The sequence below is a fragment of the Trichoderma aggressivum genome (genome assembly GCF_033847375.1).
Source record: "Trichoderma aggressivum f. europaeum strain CBS 100526 chromosome Unknown scaffold_050, whole genome shotgun sequence".
In the NCBI taxonomy this organism is placed as follows: domain Eukaryota; kingdom Fungi; phylum Ascomycota; class Sordariomycetes; order Hypocreales; family Hypocreaceae; genus Trichoderma; species Trichoderma aggressivum.
In genome coordinates this window covers 74,924-97,856 of record NW_026946416.1, presented here as the reverse complement: position 1 = coordinate 97,856, position 22,933 = coordinate 74,924, and the positions used below count along the sequence as shown (strand labels likewise).

The following is a 22,933-nucleotide window of genomic DNA, read 5'->3' as shown; positions in this document are numbered from 1 at the left end:
TTGCGGTGCACCGCTGGCCGGGTCACTTCCCCGGCATCAACAAACCTGTCAAGCTCTTGGGTCTTGGGTCATGTGTGCAAGATTGCAGTCTGAGAGGGCCTAACAGCGAACCGTCCTGCCGGGTGAACCGCATGGGGAACATGTTGTTGTGAGCAAGGGCTGATATGCCCCTTGTATACGGCTCTCGTGCCTAACCAGCGGGCGGTTCAGCTGGAAGTTCAAAGGCAACATTGATGATACTACTACGCTCATACAGTACAGTGCCCTATGCCCTGTATGGTGTTGGCCTCGCAAAGGAGACGACGCACCGACCCTCGAAGCTGCGTTTGCGCGTGCTTGTACCTGAAGCACGCACAGGAGCACTTGTCGACGTCCAGGCCCACTCGCCACTCTCACTTGCGTTCGGTGTTGTTGGCGTCCGCCACCGTCTGCCGGTGTTAGCGATTTCGCACGCATAAGTGCATCCTCGATCCACCGGTAGTTCTCCAGGTCTCAAAGGGGCGATGCTCCATCCTCTTCTCGTAACTTGCACGGATGATGCTGGTATTACCATCGCGGCCAACGCGGTGACCAGGGAGCACAGTCGCCCCAACTGACGGCGTCGGCCGTCCGCCTCTCGACAATGGCTATCGCCCGACATGTCCGCTGGCGGCAAGCATTTCTGACCGATCCAAACAGCTGGGCCCTCGAGCCTGGACGGCTCACGTTTGTGCTGCACGTGGATCACGCGTGTGTGCTTTGGCGCTAGGCTTGGTTTGATGAAGATAGGGGACAAGATTTTATCCCTTGAACAAGGCGCAACTTGACAGACAGGGCATCTGGCGCGGCGATCGTTATTACGGGCGACTAGCGCTAAAGATCTCCCCAATGGTCTCGGCTGAGAGGCGAGAGTCTAATCGGGGATAGGCAGCGTTACACGGCATTGCTTCATATTGCACGGCTGCGCTGCCCAGAGCACAGAGAAGTCGATATGATTGATCCAGTCGACCGGTAACGGGGCGTTGTGCTGTAACGTCTCAGGTGTCTCAGACAGTTATGTGCCCGCTGGCATTGTGTCGTCCGTTTCGTGAGATGAGATGGTGGCCAGACGGTACGAGGACGCGGCACGAAAGTACGAGTACTGTAGCACCCCATGCTTCTATCACAAAAGGTTCAATCGTTTTCCTGAGATTTTTGATGATTGTTTTTGGAACCCAAGTCATTATCCCTGTGATTACAGCTGCTCAGCAGGCTCGTCTGATTGGTTAATTGTCTCCGTAGAGGCGAGTAAGTGGAGTTTGTCAATCAAGACGTCGGCCGCACGTCTGTCCCGATAACTGGGGGTTTGAAGTTAAGAAAGACAACGGGGGTGACCGAACAAGGCAAGGGAGGACACAGCCACAGGTCATGAACTTCTTTCTGCAATTGTTTTCCCCTTTGAGGACCAAAACATACACCTAGCTTGCTTGCCTGCCGAAGCACGGCACTTGTATCAGCGAGGCAATCTCAACATGCAATTTCACCAAGGGTCAATGTGGTGCGACATCAATGATAGACATGCATATGAAGGTAGTACCACTCTTGTGCTAGCAGCAGAGCATGTAGCCTTCTCTCTCCATTTCCGGGGCCCGACGGTCACAATTCATTTAAAGAATAGAGGAACTAGGCAAGCCGGTCTCGTGGCGGTAGGCTGACACGGCAGAGGATGAGGGTTCCCCTCATGTGATTCTCGCTGTGGTGTCTCTTCTCAGCATCGGCGCTGGCGAGGATTCGTGATACCCTGCAGCAGTACTCCTCCCGAAACGGGCCTCAAAATAGGAAACATGCAAACTCAAATATGACGGGATGCGAAGCTAGGTGGACAGACAGGGTTCCCGAGCTGCAGGGTTGCAAGACGCGCCTCTTTTCCAGCGCTTGGTGGAGTCATCCTGGCCAACTGCCGGGGTTCTATGGCAGCAAGGCGAGTGGGACGGCGCACCTCTGGCCCAGGTCAAGGTGGCTAGTGATGATCATCATCCAAGGCTTTCTCCCTTTGGGATTGGTAGAGCGAAAGCAGACCCTGGTATTCCTGAATCCTGCCCTCCGCATTGTTTGGCGTGCCGTGTAACAGCGTTGTCGCCCAGAAACCCGAGCCACGAGCCACTGTGGCAGAGGCAAACAGCCTGGGCCAGTCAAAGATGAGCGGCTCCCGCAGCCCAAACAGGTCTTTGGGCGTTTCAAAGCGAGCCGCCCAATATCATCATCGGTGTTGTCCGTAGATGTCATACGGTAAAAATAGCTCTCCACCGTTGCCAAGGCGTCATAGGTAAATTTGCTTTTTAAAGTAGACGGGCGCAGGCGGGTTCATTTCTGAAATTTGATGCTGTTCGTAAAACCGCCCCAGTCCATAATACCATCTTTTCATCATGGGGACACTGAACTGCACGTCCGCACCCGAGTCCACCCCCAGTGATTCGGGTGTCGCAGGGCAAGGAGTACGTTGACAGGCACTCGCGACAAAGAAATATCCCGTGGGGGAGAGCAGGCTTGGGGCTCCCCTATTGCCTGAGCCGTGTTGACCGTTGACAACAGATTCTCCTTTCTTTCATGATCACGGCCGGGCTGGCCATCATCCTATCTGCGGGCGTGATTCTCGCAGACTTCCGAGGCAGAGAGTCAACAACCCGGCGAAAATTACTCAATGGATACAGCGACTCACAGATCATGCAAGGGATCGGCATCCAAAGTAAGCTGCACGCACGAACCCCGGATATCTCCTGGTAGCACGACGCTAAATGAAAGGCTTCGCAGGCGTTGGTTTGGCCAAGATGAACTCCCTTGTACCGTATCACTTCTTCCTAATCTGGATGCTTTCCCTCCTATCCATGGCAACGCACAATGCTACGCTTTTGGCGCTAGTCCGAGACTATCGCCGCGACTGGGTGTTGAGATGGTTGAGACAGTTGCTCATGTTCGTCAACCTGGCACTGTCGACCGTCTCCGGGGTCTTCGTCCTCCAGACTGTGGCCAAGGGACTGGACAAGTCGACTCTTCCCGTGGCCTGTGTCTGGAAAGTTGACGGAGAAAAATCTCCGTCCAATGCCGGGCTGTCGTATGTTGGTACCATTGCGGCAATGGCGGGAAATTTCATCATTTTCGTTCTTGCGACGTGGTACTTGCATAGTCGGAGGCAAAAGTTCTACAGGATTGTGCAGATTGTAGGATGGGCCCTCATGGCAGCCGTTGCCATTGGAGCGGCGATCCGCATCATTCTGCTCTCCCAGGCGTTTGGGCATCCCTCAGTAGAGCTAAGTGACGAGGGAGAGAAGGACTGGAGCTTCGGCCAGCTTCTATCGATGCTTCTCCTCGCCCTACCCGTCGTCTCCGTGATTGAAATCTATCGCGGAGAAATCAAGGTAGCGCCCCCTGTTGGAGACGAGCGGCCGCGGTTATATGACGGCGAGCTGCAATCGGATCCGCAGGTCCTCACGCCGTTCCAGCCGAATCCCTTTTTTGGCTCCGAGACAGACCTGTTCGGAAAAAGGGGGAACAGGAAATAAAGGTGAAAAAAGAGTGTGCGGGGGCGGCAAAGGAAAGATTCCATGCTATTGCCGTTATTTGTGTGTAAGATTAGAGTTTATGAAGAAATCTACGCAGCGGAGCATAAAAAGGAGGCAAGCAGCGGTTTTATTTAATACGAATACGTATACAGTCAGGGACATACCTGCCTTGTACAGATTATCGTTCTATAATGGTGTGATTTTGAGGTTGGAGAAATGAGTTCGGCAGACAGGAGCCGTGGGCCGCACTTGCCAAGTGTGCAGGCGATAGGACCGTATACGTTATCTCGGGGAACTCCAAGGAAGACGCAGGCCATAGCTTAACAAACTTGGGAGCATTGAGTACCTATAGGCACCTAAGGTCTACCTTAGTACCTAGGAGGTAACAAGTTGCCTTGGTATGTGCTGGTTGCTCTTCCCTCGCCACGGCTTATGATCTTGCAGGGCAGGAGGAGATCTTACCATGAGGAAGGCAGGCAATAGGCAGAGCAGGCAGGTTAGGGAGAGGCAAACTGAGAGACGGGTCGAAACTGCCTCCTCAATAGCCAGCTGCAACAGTATATTCTCTCGCCTCTTGCCTCCTACCTCTTGACTCTTGTAGAAATGTAAACCATTCAAACTTCATGTAATGGAACCCAAGACTCGCCACTGGGTATCCGTTCAACCGTTGACGTCTTGACCCTTGTCTCTCGCACTTGAAGATCGCCGCAAACCAACGTCACGATGTCACTCAACCGGACCTTATCTTTGGCCTTCGTCATAGCAGCCTGCTTGTTTCTCTATGCCCTCTCCAACCAGTGGGTTAGCGCAACGGCAGAGACCATACAAGGGAATCTCGTCCCTCATCTGTGCGTATTGCCTCTTAGAACATCAAATACCATCCAACCGAGTGTCAACCAAGCTCTGGCCAAACATGCAGCTAATAGCGCTGCAGAAGCAGCTCCAGCGACAAGTCCTCCACCAGCAGACGTCCCAACTTTGAGCAGATTGCCCGAAAGTACGGCACCGACAAAGTCACCACGCACAAATACCAGTTCATGTACGACAAGTACCTATCCGGCATTCGAGATGAAGAGCTAAAGGTGTTGGAGATCGGACTCGGCTGCAACATGGTGAGCACAGACGTCCATCCGTTTTGCTATGCCGATTCGGCTGGCTTATAACGATCTTTTGCAGGACTACGGCCCAGGGGCGTCCTACTACACTTGGCTCGAATACCTGCCATTCGTCGATCTCTACTTCATCGAGTATGATAGGCAGTGTGCCGAAAAATACCAAGACAAGACCGCCAACGCACATGTGTTCATCGGCGATCAAGCAGACGCCGTGTTTCTTGCAAGGTTCTCCGCAGAAGCAACGGCAGATGGCTTGTTCGACGTCATTATCGACGATGGTGGTCATACGATGAATCAGCAAATCGCATCCCTCGAGGTCCTCTGGAAAACCGTTAAACCCGGAGGGCTATACGTGATTGAGGATCTGCAGACTAGTTACTGGGAATCGTTTGGGGGAGACCCTGCTGGGAAGCGATCGTCGAAAGAGACTACGATAAACTATTTATACCAGCTTATCGACGACTTGATGATTGGGAAGAGCGTGAAACAGGTTAGCCACGACTTACTTTCCATTGATTGTATGGCAGAGATTTGTGCGCTACGAAAGAAGGAGCACTTGTGATATTATCACCAGATGATGCCCGTAATTAGAAAGAATAATGTACTTCAATTCTATTGCCTCTAAGTACTAGGTATTTTGTTGGATATTAAAGCAAAGAATTGCATGGGATATAAATTATGTTTTTTTAACGATTTTTTGACTTCCATCACATGATGGAACACTTCACTGGCAGACCACAGAAATTGTCCTTGCCATCCTCTCTCTCCTGGATAGGCTCCTGCTTTGGTGCGGCACCATTAGCAGCAGGCGTCGATCCATTGGTCCCATTGGCCGGGGCAGCAGTCTTGACTGCCGCCTTCTTCTCCTTGCTACCATGTAGTCAGTTGGAGAGAGACTCGGCGAAAGCCTGGCCCTGGGTGGTGGCGATCCGGAGCTCGAGCTCGGAGGGCTGGCGGGCACCGGTGGGGCCGGCAAAGGTACCGGCGCCCCAGGGGGAGCCACCGTGGACCTCCTCGAGGTTGGTGACATCGGGGAAGGTCTTGGCGTAACCAAGAGGAACGTAGATGATGCCGTGGTGAGCCAGGGTGGACATGGCGGAGATGGCGGTAGACTCCTGACCACCGCCGGGGGTGCCGGTGGAGATGAAGAGGCCGGCCTTCTTGCCCCAGTAGCCGCCGGAAGCCCAGATGCCACCGGTCTTGTCCCAGAAAGCCTATGGTTGAAAACTTTGTTAGTTGTTGCTGCTCTATGCTGAGCAGGACGGATTGGATTCATGAGAACATACCTTCCACTGGGCGGGGAAGTTGCCGTAACGGGTGGGAATGCCAAACAGGAAGCCGTCGTACTGGGTGAGGACGTTGGGGTCCTCAAGGACGGGGATGTCGGTGGGCTTGGCGGGAGCGTACATCTTGTCGAGGACCTCCTGGGGGAGGGTCTCGGCAATCTGGTAGATGTCGACCTGAGCGCCGGCGGCCTCGGCACCCTTCTTCTCGGCCTCGGCGAGCTGCCGGATGTGGCCGTACATGGAGTACTGGATGGGGGGAGGTTCATGTTAGTAATGGATTCGAGATGGGTATGGAATAGATGTAAGAGGCATTGAGAGTAGTTGTTTGATGGCAGTGCCGTTGCTGTTGCAAATTGACGACTTGTTCCAAAGTTTGTGTTGCCAATTGCTGTGAGGGGCAGGCAGTAGAAGAGGTAGGAGTAGATGAACTGCAAATAGAAGCTTCAACTTACGTAGACGATGGCAATCTTGGGAGCCATTGTGATTATTATGTAGGTGGGGTATCTCAAAAAAGGAAGAAAAGAAGATGCTTGTTCGGAAGACTGTTTGTTTGTTTGTTTGTGATGAGGCTTCCAAGTCAAGTTTGCAGAGGGGGACCCTGAGTTCTTATAGCTGAGACGAGAGGCACAAGAACAAGCCGGGACAGCTGGGGCCTGGGACGCAAAAGGATCAATTGGCGTTAGTGGAAAGGTTACCGCTGCCGGTGTGAACGCCTTGCTGCATTGGTGACCTGTACCTATCGTACAAATCAGGCTATGAGGTCATGTCACCGCAAGGTACCGGGGCCGTCAACCGATAGTAGTACTCCGTACGTGAAGCCTCATCTCTGTCCTCCCGTCCTGGGCGTGGCTGGAATGCGTTGGCCGCAATTGGTAATCACGGAGCCCCCCTACTTTGGGCAAAAAGAAACCAAAAGTCATCATCGTGTCAGCATTTGCCAGCATTTTGCCATCCGCGTATCGGTACCTCGTTTTGCCCAATTGACAGTTCCGGGCCCTCTTTGTCCTCTGTCGTAGGGCGGCACTTGACAAGCACCGGCATGGCAAATCGAGCAACAATCAGCATTACTTCAGCCTGACAAACTGCGTAGCCGCACCCCGCAATGTGGATTCGCGGGCGGGTTAGAAGGGCTGGAGGGGTTTGCCGGTGGAGTCGGGCAGAAGCTTAGCTGAGGCTTTGATAATTCAGGACGCGCGCGGCTCGAGATTATTTCAAGGTGGGATGTTCTGACACTTTTTTTTTGCAGTGTTTATTAATGATTTCTTTGTTTTTATATTTCCTTCTTCCTTTCTTTGCAATCAAGGCCAATCCGAGATACGCGATCCCGACTCCCTGTCCGTTTTGTGACGGCGGAATCAAGTTCGAAATGAGGTTTTGCTGAGATCCCGGCGAACTGCAAGTTTTTGATGTGGTGGGGCCATCGCCAACAAAAGAGCTCCCCATCGGAAGACGCCATGAGGTTCCCCTTGTTTGGCGACTGAATCTCTAAGCTTGCAGGGTCAATTTCTAAGCAGCAGCAGCAGCAGCAGTCATGCATCGTTTCATCGATCGAGCTTCACAAGACGCTGAACCGGGGCTCTGGGGGAACCAATCGATGCCGCTCCATCAACAGCAACAACGACAACAAACGTTGGTCATCCGTTTCTCTCTCCCCCTCTCTCTCAGTTTCTATTCTCCCAGCATCTCTCAGCACTTCACCAACCCAAACTCTACCGCCAGTTTCTTAGTCCGCCTGCTACCACCACCTCATGCAAAATGGCAACAAACTTGAGAACCTCACAATCCCCCCCCCCCCCCCCCTTCGGCTACGTTCGCCCGGCTGGCGAGCAAGCGCCACTTGGTGCTGCTGACCTGCATCACGCCAGTGAGACCGAGCGCAAACACAGTCGCAACGCCAAAAAGCTTAAAAGAAGAAAAAAAATCGCGTGTCCGCTCAAGGTCCGCTCCAGTCGTCCGCTCGACAGAAGATAAATGGGAGAGCATAAAACGCGAATAGCTGCCGTCATGCTCGAAACAAGATGGGAGCCTCTGTTCAGTATTTGGCAATTGCTGATTACCCATCTTACGAGGAAGAAGAAAAAAAGATCTCTGGCATACGTCAACCGCGTCCATGACTGTTCCGACACGGAGCGAGTCCCGATCCGTCCCCCGATCCCGTCCTTCCCCTCTCTCTCTCTCTTTGTCCCTCTCCTCTTGTCTTTTCCCGACGCGACGCAAAAAAAACCGAAGCTAGAATGCGCATACGGGGAGCAGCAACTGAAGGCTAGAAGAGGCGAGATGGTTCGGCACGTGAAATCGGTCTAAGCGCTGTCCAAAGAAGAAGATGGGAAAAAAAAAAGAGGATTCCATCCCAGCCCTGCGGGGGGGACTCCAAGCCATCCATGTGCCGAAAGCCAATAAAGTCCACGGTCCGCAGAGCTGCAGAACGATGCATTTACGACGAGCGAATCGAAGAGAGACAAAAATTTCCTTCAATTCCATCAGATAATGGCGGACAGTTTGGTTATCATGGACATGTCGTGTGTTCTGCTCCTCAACCGCGTGTCAAGTTAAGCGCGTCTCAACTTGAGAACATCCGGGCTGTATTACTTCGTAGAATGAACGCGCCTTGTTTCTGCGGTCCGCTTGTCATCACAAATGACAATTGCGCCTCTTCTTCAAACTAAATTGTAGGATTCCAAACTATGCATAACCCCAAATCGCGGCTGCTCATAGGTGGAAATCAAAAGGTAGGCAAACTGTAAGTAATATAGGCTATAAATGGTGAGACTTCCTATGCTGCTGTACTATTCACATAAAATCCACACTCTCGATTCATCCGTATTTTCTATGCAAAAGCACCCCCCCTTCCTCGCCAAAACACCGCCCATGAAAACACAGAAAGAGAGAGAAACCCAAACATCCGTCTCCGAAGAGGGACTCAGTATGGACAGTATGACGCCCGCTTCGCATCCGTTTGCAATCCAATCAAAAAGTCCAAGCATTAGAAATGAGAAAGAAAAAAAAAAGTCGTCCATAAAATCATAGCTTCATTCCCGTCGACAAAGAGAAAGAGGAAAAGAGAATATGGGAACGAAATGTTTCCATATTCATCGTGGTGGAGGTGGATATTTACTGTCTTTGCTCAGCCTCGTGTTCCGACGGCGGCTGTGCGCTTGGAGGCTCGACCGCAATCGATGGGAGCTCGCTGATTCGCAGACTCGGCAGTTGAGGGACGCCACCAACACCGCGAGTGGACAGCCGCTGGGCGTCTGCTGAATTGTCTTCGCTCGAAGCCGACACAAGAGATGGTGACGGCGGGCTCCTCTGGCTCCTCTGGCTTCGCCGAGAATCCGTTCGACGGTGCCCTGGGTAATCTGGCGGCGGCTCGTGTATATGCGACAGTGGTCGATCCTGGAAGTCGTCGTCGTCCAGAGAAACATCTTCGTAGCCTGGAGGCGGCATTGCTTCCTCGCCCAAGTCCGCCTCCACAAGCTCGGGGCTCGACCCTGCTCTGGCTTCGCTCTGGGCCTGGCCCGGGGTGTTGGTATGCGAGTCTCCCGACCGGGTCAGTGCGGGCGAGGGGAAGTTGCTGTCCATGCTGATGACGGAGCCCACGCTCATTCCACGGCCGTGCGCCTGAGATCGCACATCAGTCATACCGATGCTTGCAGAGTCTGAGAGCAGGCCAACGCGCTCGCTCTCACTGCTGTTGGCACGGACTCGTGTGCCGTCGTGGCGAGCCAGTCCAACGTCCGCATAAGATACGCTCGACACGGAAAGATTCCTGTTTTCCTTTGCACGCTCCATTTCCCGCCGAAGCTCGTCGATGGCGGTGCTGTTATTCGCAGCCCGGGTGCGAACCCGGATGTCTGCCAAGGCCGCAGTGTCGCCTCGTCGTCGGGCTTCTTGTCGCTCCACCCTTCTCTGCTGCTGCTCTTCAATCATCTGCCGTCTCGCAAGCCGAATCTGATACATGCTCTCCATCTCTTCGTCGCGCAGCGCTTCCACTTCCTCTTCGGTGGGCAAGTCGACAATGACATCGATGCCATCTCTCTCGCCTTCTCGCCCTAGGACCTGCTCGTTGGTCGAAGCCATCTGGCGGTAAGCCGGTAGGGTCATGACCGAGCGAACCGAAGTGTTGCGATCCACGTTGCCAGCGGCGGCATTGTTGCGATTTGCCGAAGCAGACGGAGGCTGGCCGGATCGACCACTTCTTGGTGCCGTCCCCGAGTTGGCTGTACGGGAGGTGGACGCTACTTCGGTGGTGTCGTCGCCATGGGCTCGCTCGTATTTCGCCTTTTTACCCAACTTTCTTCTTCTCCTGATGCATAGTACGAGGAGTGCGAGAGCGGCGACTCCAATAACAGCGGCTATGATGATCTATGAACAGCGCCTTGGGGTCAGCGATCCAGAAACTCATGCGTTCCTCATCTCTCCAACCGTAGACATACAATTCCAATGATGCTCTTGCCCATCCCATCCCGCCGCACTAGTGTATGAAGGTGGCGAGCAGATTGCGACAGCTGTGCGCTAGCATCAGCACGTTGCGCCGTCCGACTGTGTAGATACATCCTCGCCGGCCGCGAGAGGCATGTAGGAGGACGAGAGTCCGATGGTATGCAAGGGAAAAGGAGACAATCGACGGATGTTGTTTGTGACAGAGTCAAGTTTGCGTCAAGAGTCCATTCACGAGTCTGCCGTCCGCATTGGGTCTATGGTCCGGAGGAGCGGCGTGTACAGTCAGCGCCAATGGCCTCCAGCTCTCCAGTGACCAAGGATCCAAGCAGATAATGGAGGGTGCTGTACGAGCTCAGCCCGTTAGCGAGGTGGGCCGGGGGAGTGTCGACTGTGTTTCGCGGTGGCACCCGGAGCGGGGAGCTGGCGGAAGCAATCGCACGATATACGATCAAGGGGACGGAGCACAAGAGGATGGAAAACAATGCTTGCAGGAGGAGGATGAAGGGATTCAAGAAGGACGAGGAAATCGTTGGCGGGAAACACGGAGGAGATGCATGCAGCGCTGGCCTGATTCCAGTCCAGTGGGCGAGCGTGCTAACTCGAGCCCCCGAGGGCCCTGAGAGGCGCCCGGCGATACGCTAAAGCGTGCATGTCAGCCCCATTCATGACGCTTTACGAGGAGCCAGGCTAAGCCACTGACACAGCCAACATAGCGACCCCCCGGTTGTCCAGCCACGCTTTTTAGGGCTGGCGAGCAAACCAACGTCCTCGTAATGGCAAAGGCTAGACTAATGCATTGGATCATCAAGTTCTGGATGCTTGCCATGGCCATTGGCAATTGGCCGTGTGGAATCAACTGGGCTGACACTATCCTCCGCCCGCAGACGAACCTTTTTGGGCTGCCAGTTACCCGCTGGACGGGCCGCCGCTTTGCTATTAATGGCTGCATATGTATCAGGGCTTGGATTTGTGTTGTACCGTAGTGGTATTTGCTTTGCTAGTGCGGTCTGTCATACACGTTCTGTGGTTGCGTTCGGGTCGACATCTCGAGATGTAAGATGTGATATCGGACGGGTGGCACGAGCTTCGAGATCGGATGGACAGTCGGGGTCTGGGTGGAGAAACAAAGACCAAGGCGAAGGATCCCATGCGTAAGAGTGATTGCAGCTTGCTTGTCACTCATGATGATGATGATGAGGGATTGTCGCTCCAAGGACTGAATCGCCGCTCGCAGATACCCACATGCACATGTCATCAAAACCCGTGGCGTTTCAGACTGCCGATGACCTCTCCACTGTAGCAAAAGATACTGCAATGTGCTGTAATTTAATATTAGCAGCGGCGGCATCACTATTGCGACAGCATGCACACGCATCGACGATAGCTTCAGGCAAATCTCATCGTCATCTCATCTCGGATATCGAGTCTCACCGCCAACACACCACCTACCCTGTAATAGTTAACTCAAATCAAAAATAGAAGCAGTGCTGACGCCCTTTGTCGCAACTAAGGTAGCCATGCCCAAATCTGGAGAACAAGCCCGTCAAGTGATGAAAGATGAACAGCGCAAGCAAAAGATAACAGTATTCGCATTAGAACGTCATGTGACAAAGCATCTCTTTGGTAGAAACCCGGTACTCCTCCTGCCTGGATATCCCTGCTACGCATTTGAAAATCACTCGACATCATGTCCCCGTCGCACAACAAACATATCCCGCCTCTATCCAAACTTCTTCTCAAACTTCTTCAGCATGCCCGTCACGCCTCTCTCGATCCGGCCCGCGTTTTCCTCAAACTTTCCTTTGCCATCCTGTTTCTGCGGCTTGTAACCGTGGGCTGCTTCGGCCTCCGTTGGTCGATATGCCTGCTGATGTATTGAATAATCTGATGGCCCAGACGGCGCGTAGCCTGACTGGGAATATGAGTAGTTGGGGTACCCGCCTGGTGGAGGGCCAGGAAGGCCTTGATTTGCCACTGGCGGCTGTGATGCCGGTGGTGGAGGAAGGCCTGGCGATGCTGGAAAGCCTGCCCCGTAAGTGCCGGGCAACCCGGGAGAGGGCAGAGCCTGCGTTGGCATCGTCGCGGCTCGATGAATTCCAGGGTGGACGGGTGGTGCCGCGAACTGAGGAGGTACAAGCCCTGGGCTGGTGACTCCCGGCCCAAACTGAGACGGAATGCCTGGAGTAAAGGGTTGCCCGCGATAATCATATGCTACCGCGACCGCCAAGGGATTGAGAGGATCCTCGTCCGGAGGAGGCGTCTTCTCGCGATGACGAATGGCTTCCGGCGCAGCTGGCGCGGCGGGATTGTAGGCCATCGGCGCAAAATTCGCTGGCTGAGGCGGCGGCGGCGGCGGCGGCGGCAAGGAGATGCTTGGTGTTTCTGACGAAACGGCCGAGGCATCTCCAGGACCCCCGATTGAGCTCTGCGAAGCCGACTGCGATGAGACTGCGCCGTTGCCGTACTGAGGATCCGAAATGGCCGCGCTCTCGAGCTTCTGGACGACGGAGCTCATGCCCGCGGGCTGAGGCGGTGGGCCTGGCTCATCGAGAACCTCGACCTGGGCAGGCGGCAGCACGCGCCGGACGCCGTTGATGAACTGCAGCGCATCCTGTTGCGTCCAGAAGTAGACGTCAAGTGAGTGCAGCTTGTAGTGATACTTGTTCTCATTGCGCGGGTCATAGGTGGGGAGATGCCACTCGCTCTGATCGACCGAGTCGGCGACGGTCAGCGAGACGGCGCAGTGCTGCTTGTACGAGTACCGGACATGCGCCTGATCGAGGACTATGCGAAGAAGAAATCAACGTCGTTAGACTCTACTCCACGGACACGGACAACGAGGCTGCGGCTGGTCTATTCTTACATCCATAGAATGCGTCTTGGTCGTCTGTTCCCGGATTGTTGGCGATTTCAATGCGGCATCTCCTCTCGCCGGCATTCTCAAACAGATAGACATATGATCCCTTGTCGAATCGGTGATGGCGAGGCTTCACATTTGTCGGAGAATAATAGTAGTGTACATCTCCAAAGCTGCAAGTCTCGGCATCAGCATCAGCGCATTTGATGGATTGCGACCGTCATCCACTCACAGCGTAGCTACGTTCTCCTCACCTGGCCGAGCTGCCATCTTCAATGTCTGTCGGCGTCTGACGGCGATAAACTCCAGACGTCACCGGACAGCTTGAAACGAAACGGGTGAGAATTAAAACTCCGGGCCTCCTTGAGGTCTCTGCCGTATGCAAGTTGCTCTTTATACGCCTTGAGCGCCACTCGACGACCCTTATTCCTCAAAGCGAATCATGCAATCGCTTCAGCCATTTGGGCCTATGAGATAATGGCGTCTCGGCGCTTATACGTCTTCACAGTGAGGGGTGTGAGCACAGCCTGTGGCCAATGGCGAGCGATGGCAGGGAGTTTTGTCACAAAGCTCTCGACACTAAACCCCTCTGAAAGCTGCTAGCACAGACGGTCGAGTTATGCCTAAAAGCGCTGAAGATGCTCCAGGCTTCCCACGTGATACCGTGTCGGTATCGTATTTCCCGCTCTTCACGTTAGGCAACGCGCCTCCTCCACCCTGTCGGAATTCCGCTCGTGCGCAAATGCTATATTTACCAGGCTGGGAATGTCAGCATGATACTCATAATCCCTCTATGCTGTCCATTACATGATACCTGGGACTGCGACTTGATGGCCCCATCGATATGACGTCTGCGGAATCTACGGAGGATTCAGCGCATCCTGAAGAAAAGCAGCCGGAGCAGCAAGAGGAACACCAGGACGATGCCCTCAAAACTCTCAAATATCACCTGCTCGGGCCTTCGCTGACCAAGGCCGGCCAAGACAAAGTCGACCAAAGCAAGGTTTCCGACCAGAATCTTGTCTCAGATCGGAGCCGTATTTGTTAACGAGCAGATTCAGGTTTCGGAGATTATTTACAATGCGTCCAAGGGATCTAAATTCTTCACCCGTGAAGAGGAACGAGACAAGATCCTTACGAAAAAGATTGAGCAGATTCTGTCTAGGAAGAAAAAACTGGAACAGCAAGACCTGACGCGCGACCTGCGAAATGCCGACCGTCTCCTCGCAGAGCTCGAGCTGTCCAGGGACCTGACACAGCACATTGTGCATCTTGACTGCGATGCCTTTTTTGCGGCCGTGGAGCTACTCGAACGACCCGACCTCAAAGATGTCCCCTTTGCAGTTGGCGGGGGCGTTCTCACCACGTGCAACTACGTCGCGCGCCAGTTTGGCTGTCGATCGGGCATGGCTGGTTTTGTTGCCAAGAAACTTTGCCCACAGCTCATCCTGATCAAGCCAAACTTTCACAAGTACGGCGCAAAGGCCCAAGAAGTGAGGAAGGTGCTGGCAAACTACGATCCGCGTTTCGAAAGTGCCAGCATTGACGAGGCATACCTCAACATTACGGAATACTGCGATGAGCATCATATGGATCCAGCAGCAGTAGTGGAACAAATGCGAAAGGAAGTCCACGAGAAGACGAGCATTACAGTGTCGGCAGGAATTGCTGCAAATGCTAGGCTGGCCAAGATTTGCTCAAACATGAACAAGCCGAATGGACAGTATGTCCTTCCTAGCGAGAGAAGCGCTATCATGGCGTTTATGCGGGACTTGCCAACGAGAAAAGTCAACGGAATCGGCCGAGTCCTTGAGCGCGAACTCTTGGAGATTGGAGTCAAGACATGCGGCGATCTGTATGAGCAGCGGCAGTATCTGAACCGGCTATTTGGAGACAAGTATTATGTGTTTCTCCTCCGCTGCTATCTGGGACTTGGCCGCACAAAGATCCAACCCGCGGAAGAGTATGGGCGCAAAAGCGTCGGAACGGAGAGTACGTTTCACGACTTGTCGGACCCTGCAAAGCTGAGAGACAAACTTCGCTCAACGGCTGAGGCTCTGGAGAAGGATCTGAAAAAGAATGAGTGTAAAGGCCGTACACTCTGCATCAAGATAAAGCTTCATACCTTTGAAGTTTATACTCGACAAGTCGTCCTGCCGAAATCGATACAGCTTGCCGACGACTTGTACAACTATTCATTACCCATGCTTGCGAAACTGGAGCAAGAAATGCCAGGCATGAAGCTGCGGCTCATGGGGTTGCGGTGCACACATCTAGTCAGCACCAAGAAGCCTGATACTATGGCGTTCTTTGGTTTCAAGCCTCGCCGACAGGATACCGGAGAATCGAGTGATGCTGGGATGGTCAAGAGGAAAGCGAGTGAGCCATTGGAAAAGGAAGATGAGTGGGAGAAGTTGGGCACAGACGACGACGATTTACTGGAAGATTTAGACGACAACCTGGACAATGCATCTCACGAACACGAAGGTGAAGAAGATGAGATGCTGCAGGACCGAAGGCATGGGAAGGAGATTGTGCCCAATCCACCTCCTGAGCGCGGGGCTCAGCCGGAGGAGGACTGGTGGGAGTGTCCGATATGCCTCCGCCCACAGGCGGCAAACGAACGACAGTTCAACGAGCACATCGACTTGTGTTTGTCTCGACAGACGATTCGGGACGCGGTTCAGGCTGATGACCCCAAAGAAACGAAGCCTGTTCCGCCTGACGTGAACAAACGGCCCAAGCTGACGGAGAAGAAGCGGGGCCGTCCGCCTACTACAGATCCCAAGCAGAAGAAGCTTTCTTTTTTCTGAATGAGCACATGATGTGTGATGTTATGAATGACGATGTCTACCTTGTAGAATTCTGTTGGGACTTTCTGGAAATGGCCTTTTGGATGTAACGATGCCTTCGCGTCGCCTTATCCCAGGGCCCTACATCCACTGATCTGCGAACATCGACTGATGCTTGTAGTTTCTGCGCATGGGCGTTGCTACTGATGGGGAAGTGATATGACGTATGGAAGGTGAATGGAGAGAGTGTCTAACGAATATTGACAACTGGAGGACGATCACATCTGGATAGAGTCGAGCTCTAGTATTTGACGGAACGTTTCATTTACTTTGGGGATCCGCTATGCGATCAAAAGGAAAATATTTACAAATCATGTTCTCGTTTACAGCTCCCCGTGGCCCTCATCAGTGTCGGCGATGACCGTCTTGGCAGCATCGACAGCCTCGGAGGCAACGCTGGCAACCTTCTCGGCCACTTTCTCGACCACAGGGGGCTCGGGGGCTTTGACACCCTTGATCTCCAGCAGCTCGGTCTCGAAGACTATGACATCAATTAGTGGCCTGATATTCGATACGGCGTGGGGGTTTTGAAGTCGAAGCAAAAAGAGAGGGCAGAAAGAGACGTACCCAGAGTCGAGCCAGCCGGAATAGGGCCCATGTTGCGGTTGCCGTAGCCCAGCTCGGGGGGGATCGTGAGGGTTCTGGAAGAGTGATGTAATGTTAACCAATGCAATTCAAGCAGTTAGGGGGGCAGTGACGCAGCGTTGTCCGTACCTCTTCTCTCCAATGCACATGTCAAGGAGACCCTGATCCCATCTGGAGTGGCAAAACCTATTAGCTTCCAGTCGCAATAAAAACCCAACGACGTGGGGGAGGGAGAAGGGGGGGAGTGTAGAAACGAACCCCTTGATCACCTGGCCAGCACCCAGCTTGAAGGTGAAGGGCTGGTTGCGGTCGTAGCCTGCGAAAGAAACAGTGTCAGCCACGGACGAACAACTCGAAACAAACAGAGATCGTCATCCAAGACCCTCCCCGAAGGCAGACGGGGGTGGGCAGAGACGGGGAAGGGAACAGCGTACTGGCATCAAACTTCTTGCCGTCAGCAGCCAGAGTGCCCTTGTAGTGCATGGACAGTGTGTCGCCCTTTTGGGACTTGCGCTCGCACTCGACGGCGTGGGTGACTTCGATCTTGAGGTCCTCGGCGGCGACAACGCCAATGGCGCAAGAGGCCAGGGCGGAGAGGATCAGGGCTGCCTTCATGGTGGCGAAGTGTGGGTTGAAAGAATGGTGCGCGGACGGGGGGGAAGGAAGAAGAAAATGAGGCGAAACCGAAGCGTGTGGGTTACGTCGACAAAGGGGGAGAATGGGAAGAGAATGAAGGAGAAGAGAAGAGAGAGAGAAGAAAAGGCGATGCTGATGGACTTTGGACGTACAAGATGCAGATGCCAATGCGCGGCCCAGCTGAGGGGCTTTTTTTCCAAAGTGGCCAGCTATCCAAACTCCACTGAGCTTCCCGATTCGAGCGCTGTGGATGAAATTCAATCTACTTGAGCCGTTGAGATGGCGGAGACCATTGGCCAATGACATCGATGCTGCCAGTCTGGGCCCCGCCAATTCTCAATTCCCCGGGGATTGGCTTCAATGGGCCTGTCCGTTAGTTGCTTCATGTGCCTTACAAGGGCGTTTCTGCGTATGGCCCGATTATGATGAAATCTAAAAAGCCCTTCTACATGGGATTCTGCGCAATGGCATATCGTATTCGTCGGCGGATTCTGAAATGTCGTCACCAAGGGGCAACCCAGCGGCGTTGTTTCTCTCGCGTGATCAAGTGCAGCCTAAAACAAACCACAACTACGAGAATCCAAGGCTGATGATGATTGGCCGGGTTTGTGCATCCGGGGAGGGATGCAGCAGAAATTATTGAGCGCATATACATGCATGGGGGAGAAGAAAAAAAAGAAGCTTTTCCGTGTGCTTGGTAGTACGTCATGGCCGTGCTGGACCCTGTATCGAGGTCATGTGGGTTGGGAAGCAAAGACGATGAAGAATCGTACAAGGCGTTTGCGATGATGGTATTCAGGAGGCCCCCAGCTGGGACAGGGGAAAGCGAATGCAATCGCCGTCTAGCGAAGTAAACAACGATGAAGGATGATGTGACGTAGATGAGGCGTCTTCGGGCCGTGTCAATTCGAGGCACTGAAATTTTCATTCTTTGACAGCTGAGCCCGAAAAAACTCAATCCCATCACCAGCCAATTCCTCAAGGTATGACGTAGTTGAGCCCTGAAAAACAACAACCCCCAATTCAGGAGCCACAACTATGCAAGGCTACTAGGGAGGCTGATTGCAAGAAAGAGCCCACATGACTTTTTTTTTTTGGGAACTTGAGAGAGGCCGCGCCATGCCCAAAGAGAGGCCCGTTTGTGGCATTTCTCAATTCTATACGTGGGCTTGTCGATCAAGGTTCCGGTTCCAATAGACGTGCCTTGCATCGTGAGGTCGCTTCCCCGGAGGCGAGACGCTAGCCCCGTCCGTGCTGACCCAAATGATCCCACGCCCTGTAACCACGGGTCTTGCGTGGGCGACGACGCTCTGCGGAAGGGGGTGTAGTTGGGCAGAAACGGTGAGAAGAGCGAAAAAAGAATGTGGTTGCACGGAATGGTCTGAAGAAGGATGGAGTGTGGAAATGAAAGGCCCATCTTCTGGTTGCGAATCCAACGTATCGCGGACGAAGCCGGTGGGAGGGCCATGCCCGGCATCACTTCCGCGAAGCAGCATCGTCAAAGTCGCCGGTTGGCGTCTTGTCTACGAGTACTAGTGCTAACGAGATGATTGTACGAGCACGGAGCAGCTTGAACCTATTGATCCAATACGTATGGCCTTGTTACAGTTTCCATGGCATCGACGGGGCTTGTTCATGTCGTCACCGAAGAAGAGTAACAACACAGCCTGCTCCCATCGTGGCTTGTTCACCCACGACAAGCCGCGGGACAACTCACCAGAGAGAAAAAAAAAAGTCGAGCCCAGTTAGCGCTCGGCTTCATGTCGTACAGCGATTGATTCTTCGCATTCGGCCCTGCGAGCGAGCGACATCAGACGCGTGACATGCGGTGCAGGTAGGTAGTCTAATTCCTGGCTGGCCTTGTGGCACCCGCGAATGCACGAATGCATACGCATACAAGCCCGTCTCCCTCGCAGATGCGGCTCCCGCAGGCCTGTCTGCTGTGAAGAATTTCCCAGCCACCCACTAGTAGTAGAGAGGAGCGTGAGGGGTATGTAGAAAAAAAAAGAAAGAAGAGAAAAAAAAAAGCGAATAGGCCATACCCAATTTCCACCCTCAACTTTGCGAATCCCTTTCTTCGACTTTTTCCATCGACGACTCATCAGGGAACCGCTGATGCCTGCTTTTGCGCCTGTCTGCCTAGCAGGTCCAGCAGGGCCTAGCAGAGTCTGGACGGCACGGGCGAGGCGCTGGGCAGCGTGGCTCGTGGGTCACTTGGTTCCAAGTTGTTTCTACGAGTACCCGTCGCTGGCCGGGCAGGTACCTGTGCCAGAGGGCGAACGCAGCCGAAGCAGGACATTTGGTACCTGTCCGTTAACACGGGCTCTGTGACGGACCCCTGTGGCGTCGTTATGCACAACTGTACTTTGGAACTGACTTGCTCGCCAGGTACCCGCGGAATTGGTAGCGGCTGTGCCATCCCATCCCATCCCATCTTTTTTTTCCCATGTTGCACGTCTTACCAAAAACATTCACCGTCGCCGCGCAGCCGCCATGACTGTGACTCGAAGGCAGAAATCTAGGGCTCTCTCTCTTTCTCTCACTGCCGCTGCTGTCCCCCGGCCGTCGCCGCTTCACTGTTGTGGCCATGCTCAAAGTGCCGAAACTCCAAGCCCCAACTTCGTCCCTCGTTCCAGTCCGTCCCTCCCCCTTCGCCCTGCCTAACGGAAACAAGACACCCCCCTGCCCTCCTCTCTCTCTCTCTCAATCATGAGGCCCGTTCAAAGCCCGTTTTTTTCGCCACGCCTACTAGGTAGTCCTTGAGCTTTTTTGGGTTCTGACGATTTGCTTTTTTTTTTTTTTATCCCGAAGGGCCAAGGCCAATCATGGCCGATTGGCGGCCCCTGTCCTGGCTCCCTGTTTTGGGGAGGGCCTCGGTAGATCGCCTTTTGCGAGGCGTGTGTGTTTCCGTTGTCGAGGGCCTGAGTCACGACGTGCTGCTTCTGTGTCAGAGCTAGTACCCGTTGTTGTTGCTGCTGCCTCCACGCCCTCCTTCGCCCTATCTGCCTAGGTATCGTCTCGAGTGAGCGTGCTGTCAGTCTGTCAAGTATACTTGTCGTGACGGCAGTGCTGTCTCCCGGAAAACTACATAATGGCCGTGGCCCGTCGTCCTGAGGATGCATCTTCCCTTTCCTCACCATCCTTGTTAAGATAGATACGAATCAAACAAAGCTTTACCTGCCAACAACTATATATCAACTACTGCTACCGCTGCTACTCTTCTCTATCCTCTCTTGACTGTCATTATTATACCAAATTCTTAGAGTTCCACCTCTTCATCAACCATCAACAACAACCAACCAACCAACAATCAATCAAACAAACCAACAACTGTGACAATGTCCAGCCGACCCAGCGTCTACGTCCACCAGACCAGCTCTGGCCCCTCTACCGCCAGCTCTTCCAGCCGCTCTTCCAGCTCGTCTGCCCATTATGCGGCGTCCAACTCCCGCTCTGTCTCCGATGCCCGCGAGTATGATGCCGGTATGCCATTACACCCAACACCTTCCACTCGCCCCAGCATGCTAACAAGCCCCATAGAACGCCGTTCTGCTCAAGTAGTCCGAACCGCTGGCTCTGTCGTCGTCAACCACCACAGGCGGGACTACGAGACGGACTCTCCTTCTCCTCGCTACCGTGGTGGCTACCAGTGATGCGACATCCATCAGACAGCTCGCAATTGCACAACTTCACAACTTCACAACCACATACTGGGACACAACCCGCTTCTGAGGAGCCAGCTGAGGGTTAGCTTGGCTCTACACACCTACTCATAGAACCGCACGGCGCTGTTGGCGTTATTTTTGGACTACTATTTTTATTCTGTTTTTTACAACTCTAGGGTACTGGCAACAGGACATGGGCACGGGAATTGCATGGATACGTGTACGGACATTGGCATGGATATGACTTATCGCTTGGGAACCGACGGATTATAGCTAAGCGAAGGATGTGTGGCGTCATTGATACGAAATGCAGTTGATATTCTTAATGTTGTTTCTTTATTTTATTCTATTTATGAAACGAAACAAGCTATTCATGCATATTTCTGAGACATTTTCCGACAAACGTCGTCAGCTCTCTTTTTTTCCTTGTCTTGGAAAAAAAGCTCCGCGGCTTGTCTCACAGCTTATCAACTCACTAACGCAGGTACCAAGATCGCCCGGGAGGGAGCCCTTATTTCGTCCTCTTGGGCGACCAGATCTATTTTTGGTAGCCCGATGTAGCCCCAACCAACTGCTACCTTGCGCGCCATAGCGTCGCTTTCATACGGGACACACGGGAGCGAGAAAATAGGCAGCAAAATTGTAAGATGTTATGATTTACTCGACTTGTCAATATTTTGTATTTTTAGGCATTGCATTAAACTCGAGATTGAGATGGGCTGTGGGCAAACTCTCAAAGTCTCAAAATGGCAGCCCCTTTGCTTTGTTTCAAGTCCTTGCCGGACATCACGCGAGCTCCTAGGTAAAACACACATAACAATTCCAAGCTTCCAAACAAAATCCCATCTCCTCCTGGGCCGGTTTCTCCGAATCGGGTATTCTGCATGTTTGTGTGTAAAAACAAGTTGCATTCCCCGGCACGAGTTCCCAGCACGTGTTCGCTAGGTATATAGCTTTAATGCTGCTTAAGCGCCGCCCTCCCGCTTGGCGTACTCCTCCTCGATGGCCTCGGCGTACTTCTCCTCTGGGGAGCGAGGGTCCTCGTGTAGAACGCCGTCCTTGAGGAGGGCATCGGGGGTAGGGCGATGCGAAATCTTGTCATTGAGCTTGTCTCCGAGCATGTGTTTTTGAAGCTGTCGATTGATGGGCGGTTAGCATTTCTAGCCCCGTCTTTTGTTTTTGACCTCGTTACTGGGTTGTGGATTCCAAGTTTCAAGCTTTGGAAGATTCAAAAATGGGAATTGATGGTGAGTTATTGGAAGTTTCTTACCTCTTTTTGCTGAGCGATGAGACCGGGTGCGGCTGTAGAGTCTGGGAGAATGTTCTCTGCAACATCAGTTAGCGAGGCGAATCAAGCAAGGCGTACGGCAAACGTCGTAGTCTCCGTCAAGTGACTGAATGTGCCTTCGTTTCCGTGATAAACAGACAGACGGAGAATCAGGCTTCATTGGGACGTACTCTCTACAAGCTCGGAGCGTTCGGGCCGGTGCTTGAGGTAGTTGGAAAGAGAGTTCTTGCGGGCAGAGTTGGTCTTGACGGAAGAGATGGGCGTCTCGTCGACGGGGGCCTGGGGATCTGTGGTGTCTGCCATGGTGATGGATTCGTGCTGATTTGTGCTTGTGCTTGTGCTTGTGCTTGTGCTTGTGGTGACTGATGGTATGTAAAGGTGTAAGTGGTGAGAAGTGGCAAGACGGTTCGATCAGAGCCTTGAAGTGCCCAACGAAGCTCGTGTCAAATGACGTCAGGTGCGTCTAGAGCTCCCTCTAATATGTGGGGGTGGGGTTTTTGGTGGTTTGACGGGAGCTGAATCAACTCCGACAGTTGAGAGATCAGACGATTGTCAGATGGAAGGAAAAAATGCAGTGTGAAAGAGAGAGAAGCAGAAGCAGGTCGTTTGCAGTGGAAAAGAGGGGGATGCAACGCTGTTTTTAACACTGATTCCCTCGATGAAGCATCGAACCCACACCGCATCCCTCAGG

General features: G+C 53.3%; 9 protein-coding genes across 9 annotated transcripts; 4 read left to right on the top strand and 5 right to left on the bottom strand.

The window, feature by feature from the left end:
• Positions 1-2,384: 2,384 nt before the first annotated feature.
• On the top strand, positions 2,385-3,518 carry Triagg1_9211 (uncharacterized protein; the record flags this gene model as incomplete). The annotated part of the gene is made up of 3 exons (XM_062904144.1): positions 2,385-2,453; positions 2,551-2,704; positions 2,770-3,518. 3 exons carry the CDS (start codon positions 2,385-2,387, stop codon positions 3,516-3,518), a joined length of 972 nt encoding a protein of 323 aa, XP_062751820.1.
• Positions 3,519-4,241: 723 nt separating this feature from the next.
• Positions 4,242-5,195, top strand: Triagg1_9210 (uncharacterized protein; the record flags this gene model as incomplete). Its single annotated transcript, XM_062904143.1, has 3 exons — positions 4,242-4,366; positions 4,453-4,630; positions 4,695-5,195. The coding sequence occupies 3 exons, from the start codon at positions 4,242-4,244 to the stop codon at positions 5,193-5,195; spliced, it is 804 nt and encodes a 267-aa protein (XP_062751819.1).
• A 319-nt stretch (positions 5,196-5,514) lies between these two features.
• On the bottom strand, positions 5,515-6,398 carry Triagg1_9209 (CAZyme family AA6; the record flags this gene model as incomplete). Its single annotated transcript, XM_062904142.1, has 3 exons — positions 5,515-5,847; positions 5,920-6,165; positions 6,372-6,398. 3 exons carry the CDS (start codon positions 6,396-6,398, stop codon positions 5,515-5,517), a joined length of 606 nt encoding a protein of 201 aa, XP_062751818.1.
• Positions 6,399-9,030: 2,632 nt separating this feature from the next.
• Triagg1_9208 (uncharacterized protein) lies at positions 9,031-11,542 on the bottom strand (the record flags this gene model as incomplete). The annotated part of the gene is made up of 5 exons (XM_062904141.1): positions 9,031-10,281; positions 10,353-10,390; positions 10,640-10,997; positions 11,250-11,319; positions 11,376-11,542. The coding sequence occupies 5 exons, from the start codon at positions 11,540-11,542 to the stop codon at positions 9,031-9,033; spliced, it is 1,884 nt and encodes a 627-aa protein (XP_062751817.1).
• A 537-nt stretch (positions 11,543-12,079) lies between these two features.
• Triagg1_9207 (uncharacterized protein) lies at positions 12,080-13,486 on the bottom strand (the record flags this gene model as incomplete). Its single annotated transcript, XM_062904140.1, has 3 exons — positions 12,080-13,143; positions 13,223-13,389; positions 13,449-13,486. The coding sequence occupies 3 exons, from the start codon at positions 13,484-13,486 to the stop codon at positions 12,080-12,082; spliced, it is 1,269 nt and encodes a 422-aa protein (XP_062751816.1).
• Positions 13,487-14,060: 574 nt separating this feature from the next.
• Positions 14,061-16,029, top strand: Triagg1_9206 (uncharacterized protein; the record flags this gene model as incomplete). Its single annotated transcript, XM_062904138.1, has 2 exons — positions 14,061-14,219; positions 14,272-16,029. 2 exons carry the CDS (start codon positions 14,061-14,063, stop codon positions 16,027-16,029), a joined length of 1,917 nt encoding a protein of 638 aa, XP_062751815.1.
• A 362-nt stretch (positions 16,030-16,391) lies between these two features.
• Triagg1_9205 (uncharacterized protein) lies at positions 16,392-17,268 on the bottom strand (the record flags this gene model as incomplete). The annotated part of the gene is made up of 5 exons (XM_062904137.1): positions 16,392-16,549; positions 16,636-16,709; positions 16,783-16,824; positions 16,912-16,969; positions 17,088-17,268. 5 exons carry the CDS (start codon positions 17,266-17,268, stop codon positions 16,392-16,394), a joined length of 513 nt encoding a protein of 170 aa, XP_062751814.1.
• A 3,359-nt stretch (positions 17,269-20,627) lies between these two features.
• On the top strand, positions 20,628-20,942 carry Triagg1_9204 (uncharacterized protein; the record flags this gene model as incomplete). The annotated part of the gene is made up of 2 exons (XM_062904136.1): positions 20,628-20,772; positions 20,830-20,942. The coding sequence occupies 2 exons, from the start codon at positions 20,628-20,630 to the stop codon at positions 20,940-20,942; spliced, it is 258 nt and encodes an 85-aa protein (XP_062751813.1).
• A 977-nt stretch (positions 20,943-21,919) lies between these two features.
• Positions 21,920-22,545, bottom strand: Triagg1_9203 (uncharacterized protein; the record flags this gene model as incomplete). The annotated part of the gene is made up of 3 exons (XM_062904135.1): positions 21,920-22,087; positions 22,225-22,280; positions 22,413-22,545. 3 exons carry the CDS (start codon positions 22,543-22,545, stop codon positions 21,920-21,922), a joined length of 357 nt encoding a protein of 118 aa, XP_062751812.1.
• Positions 22,546-22,933: the final 388 nt, after the last annotated feature.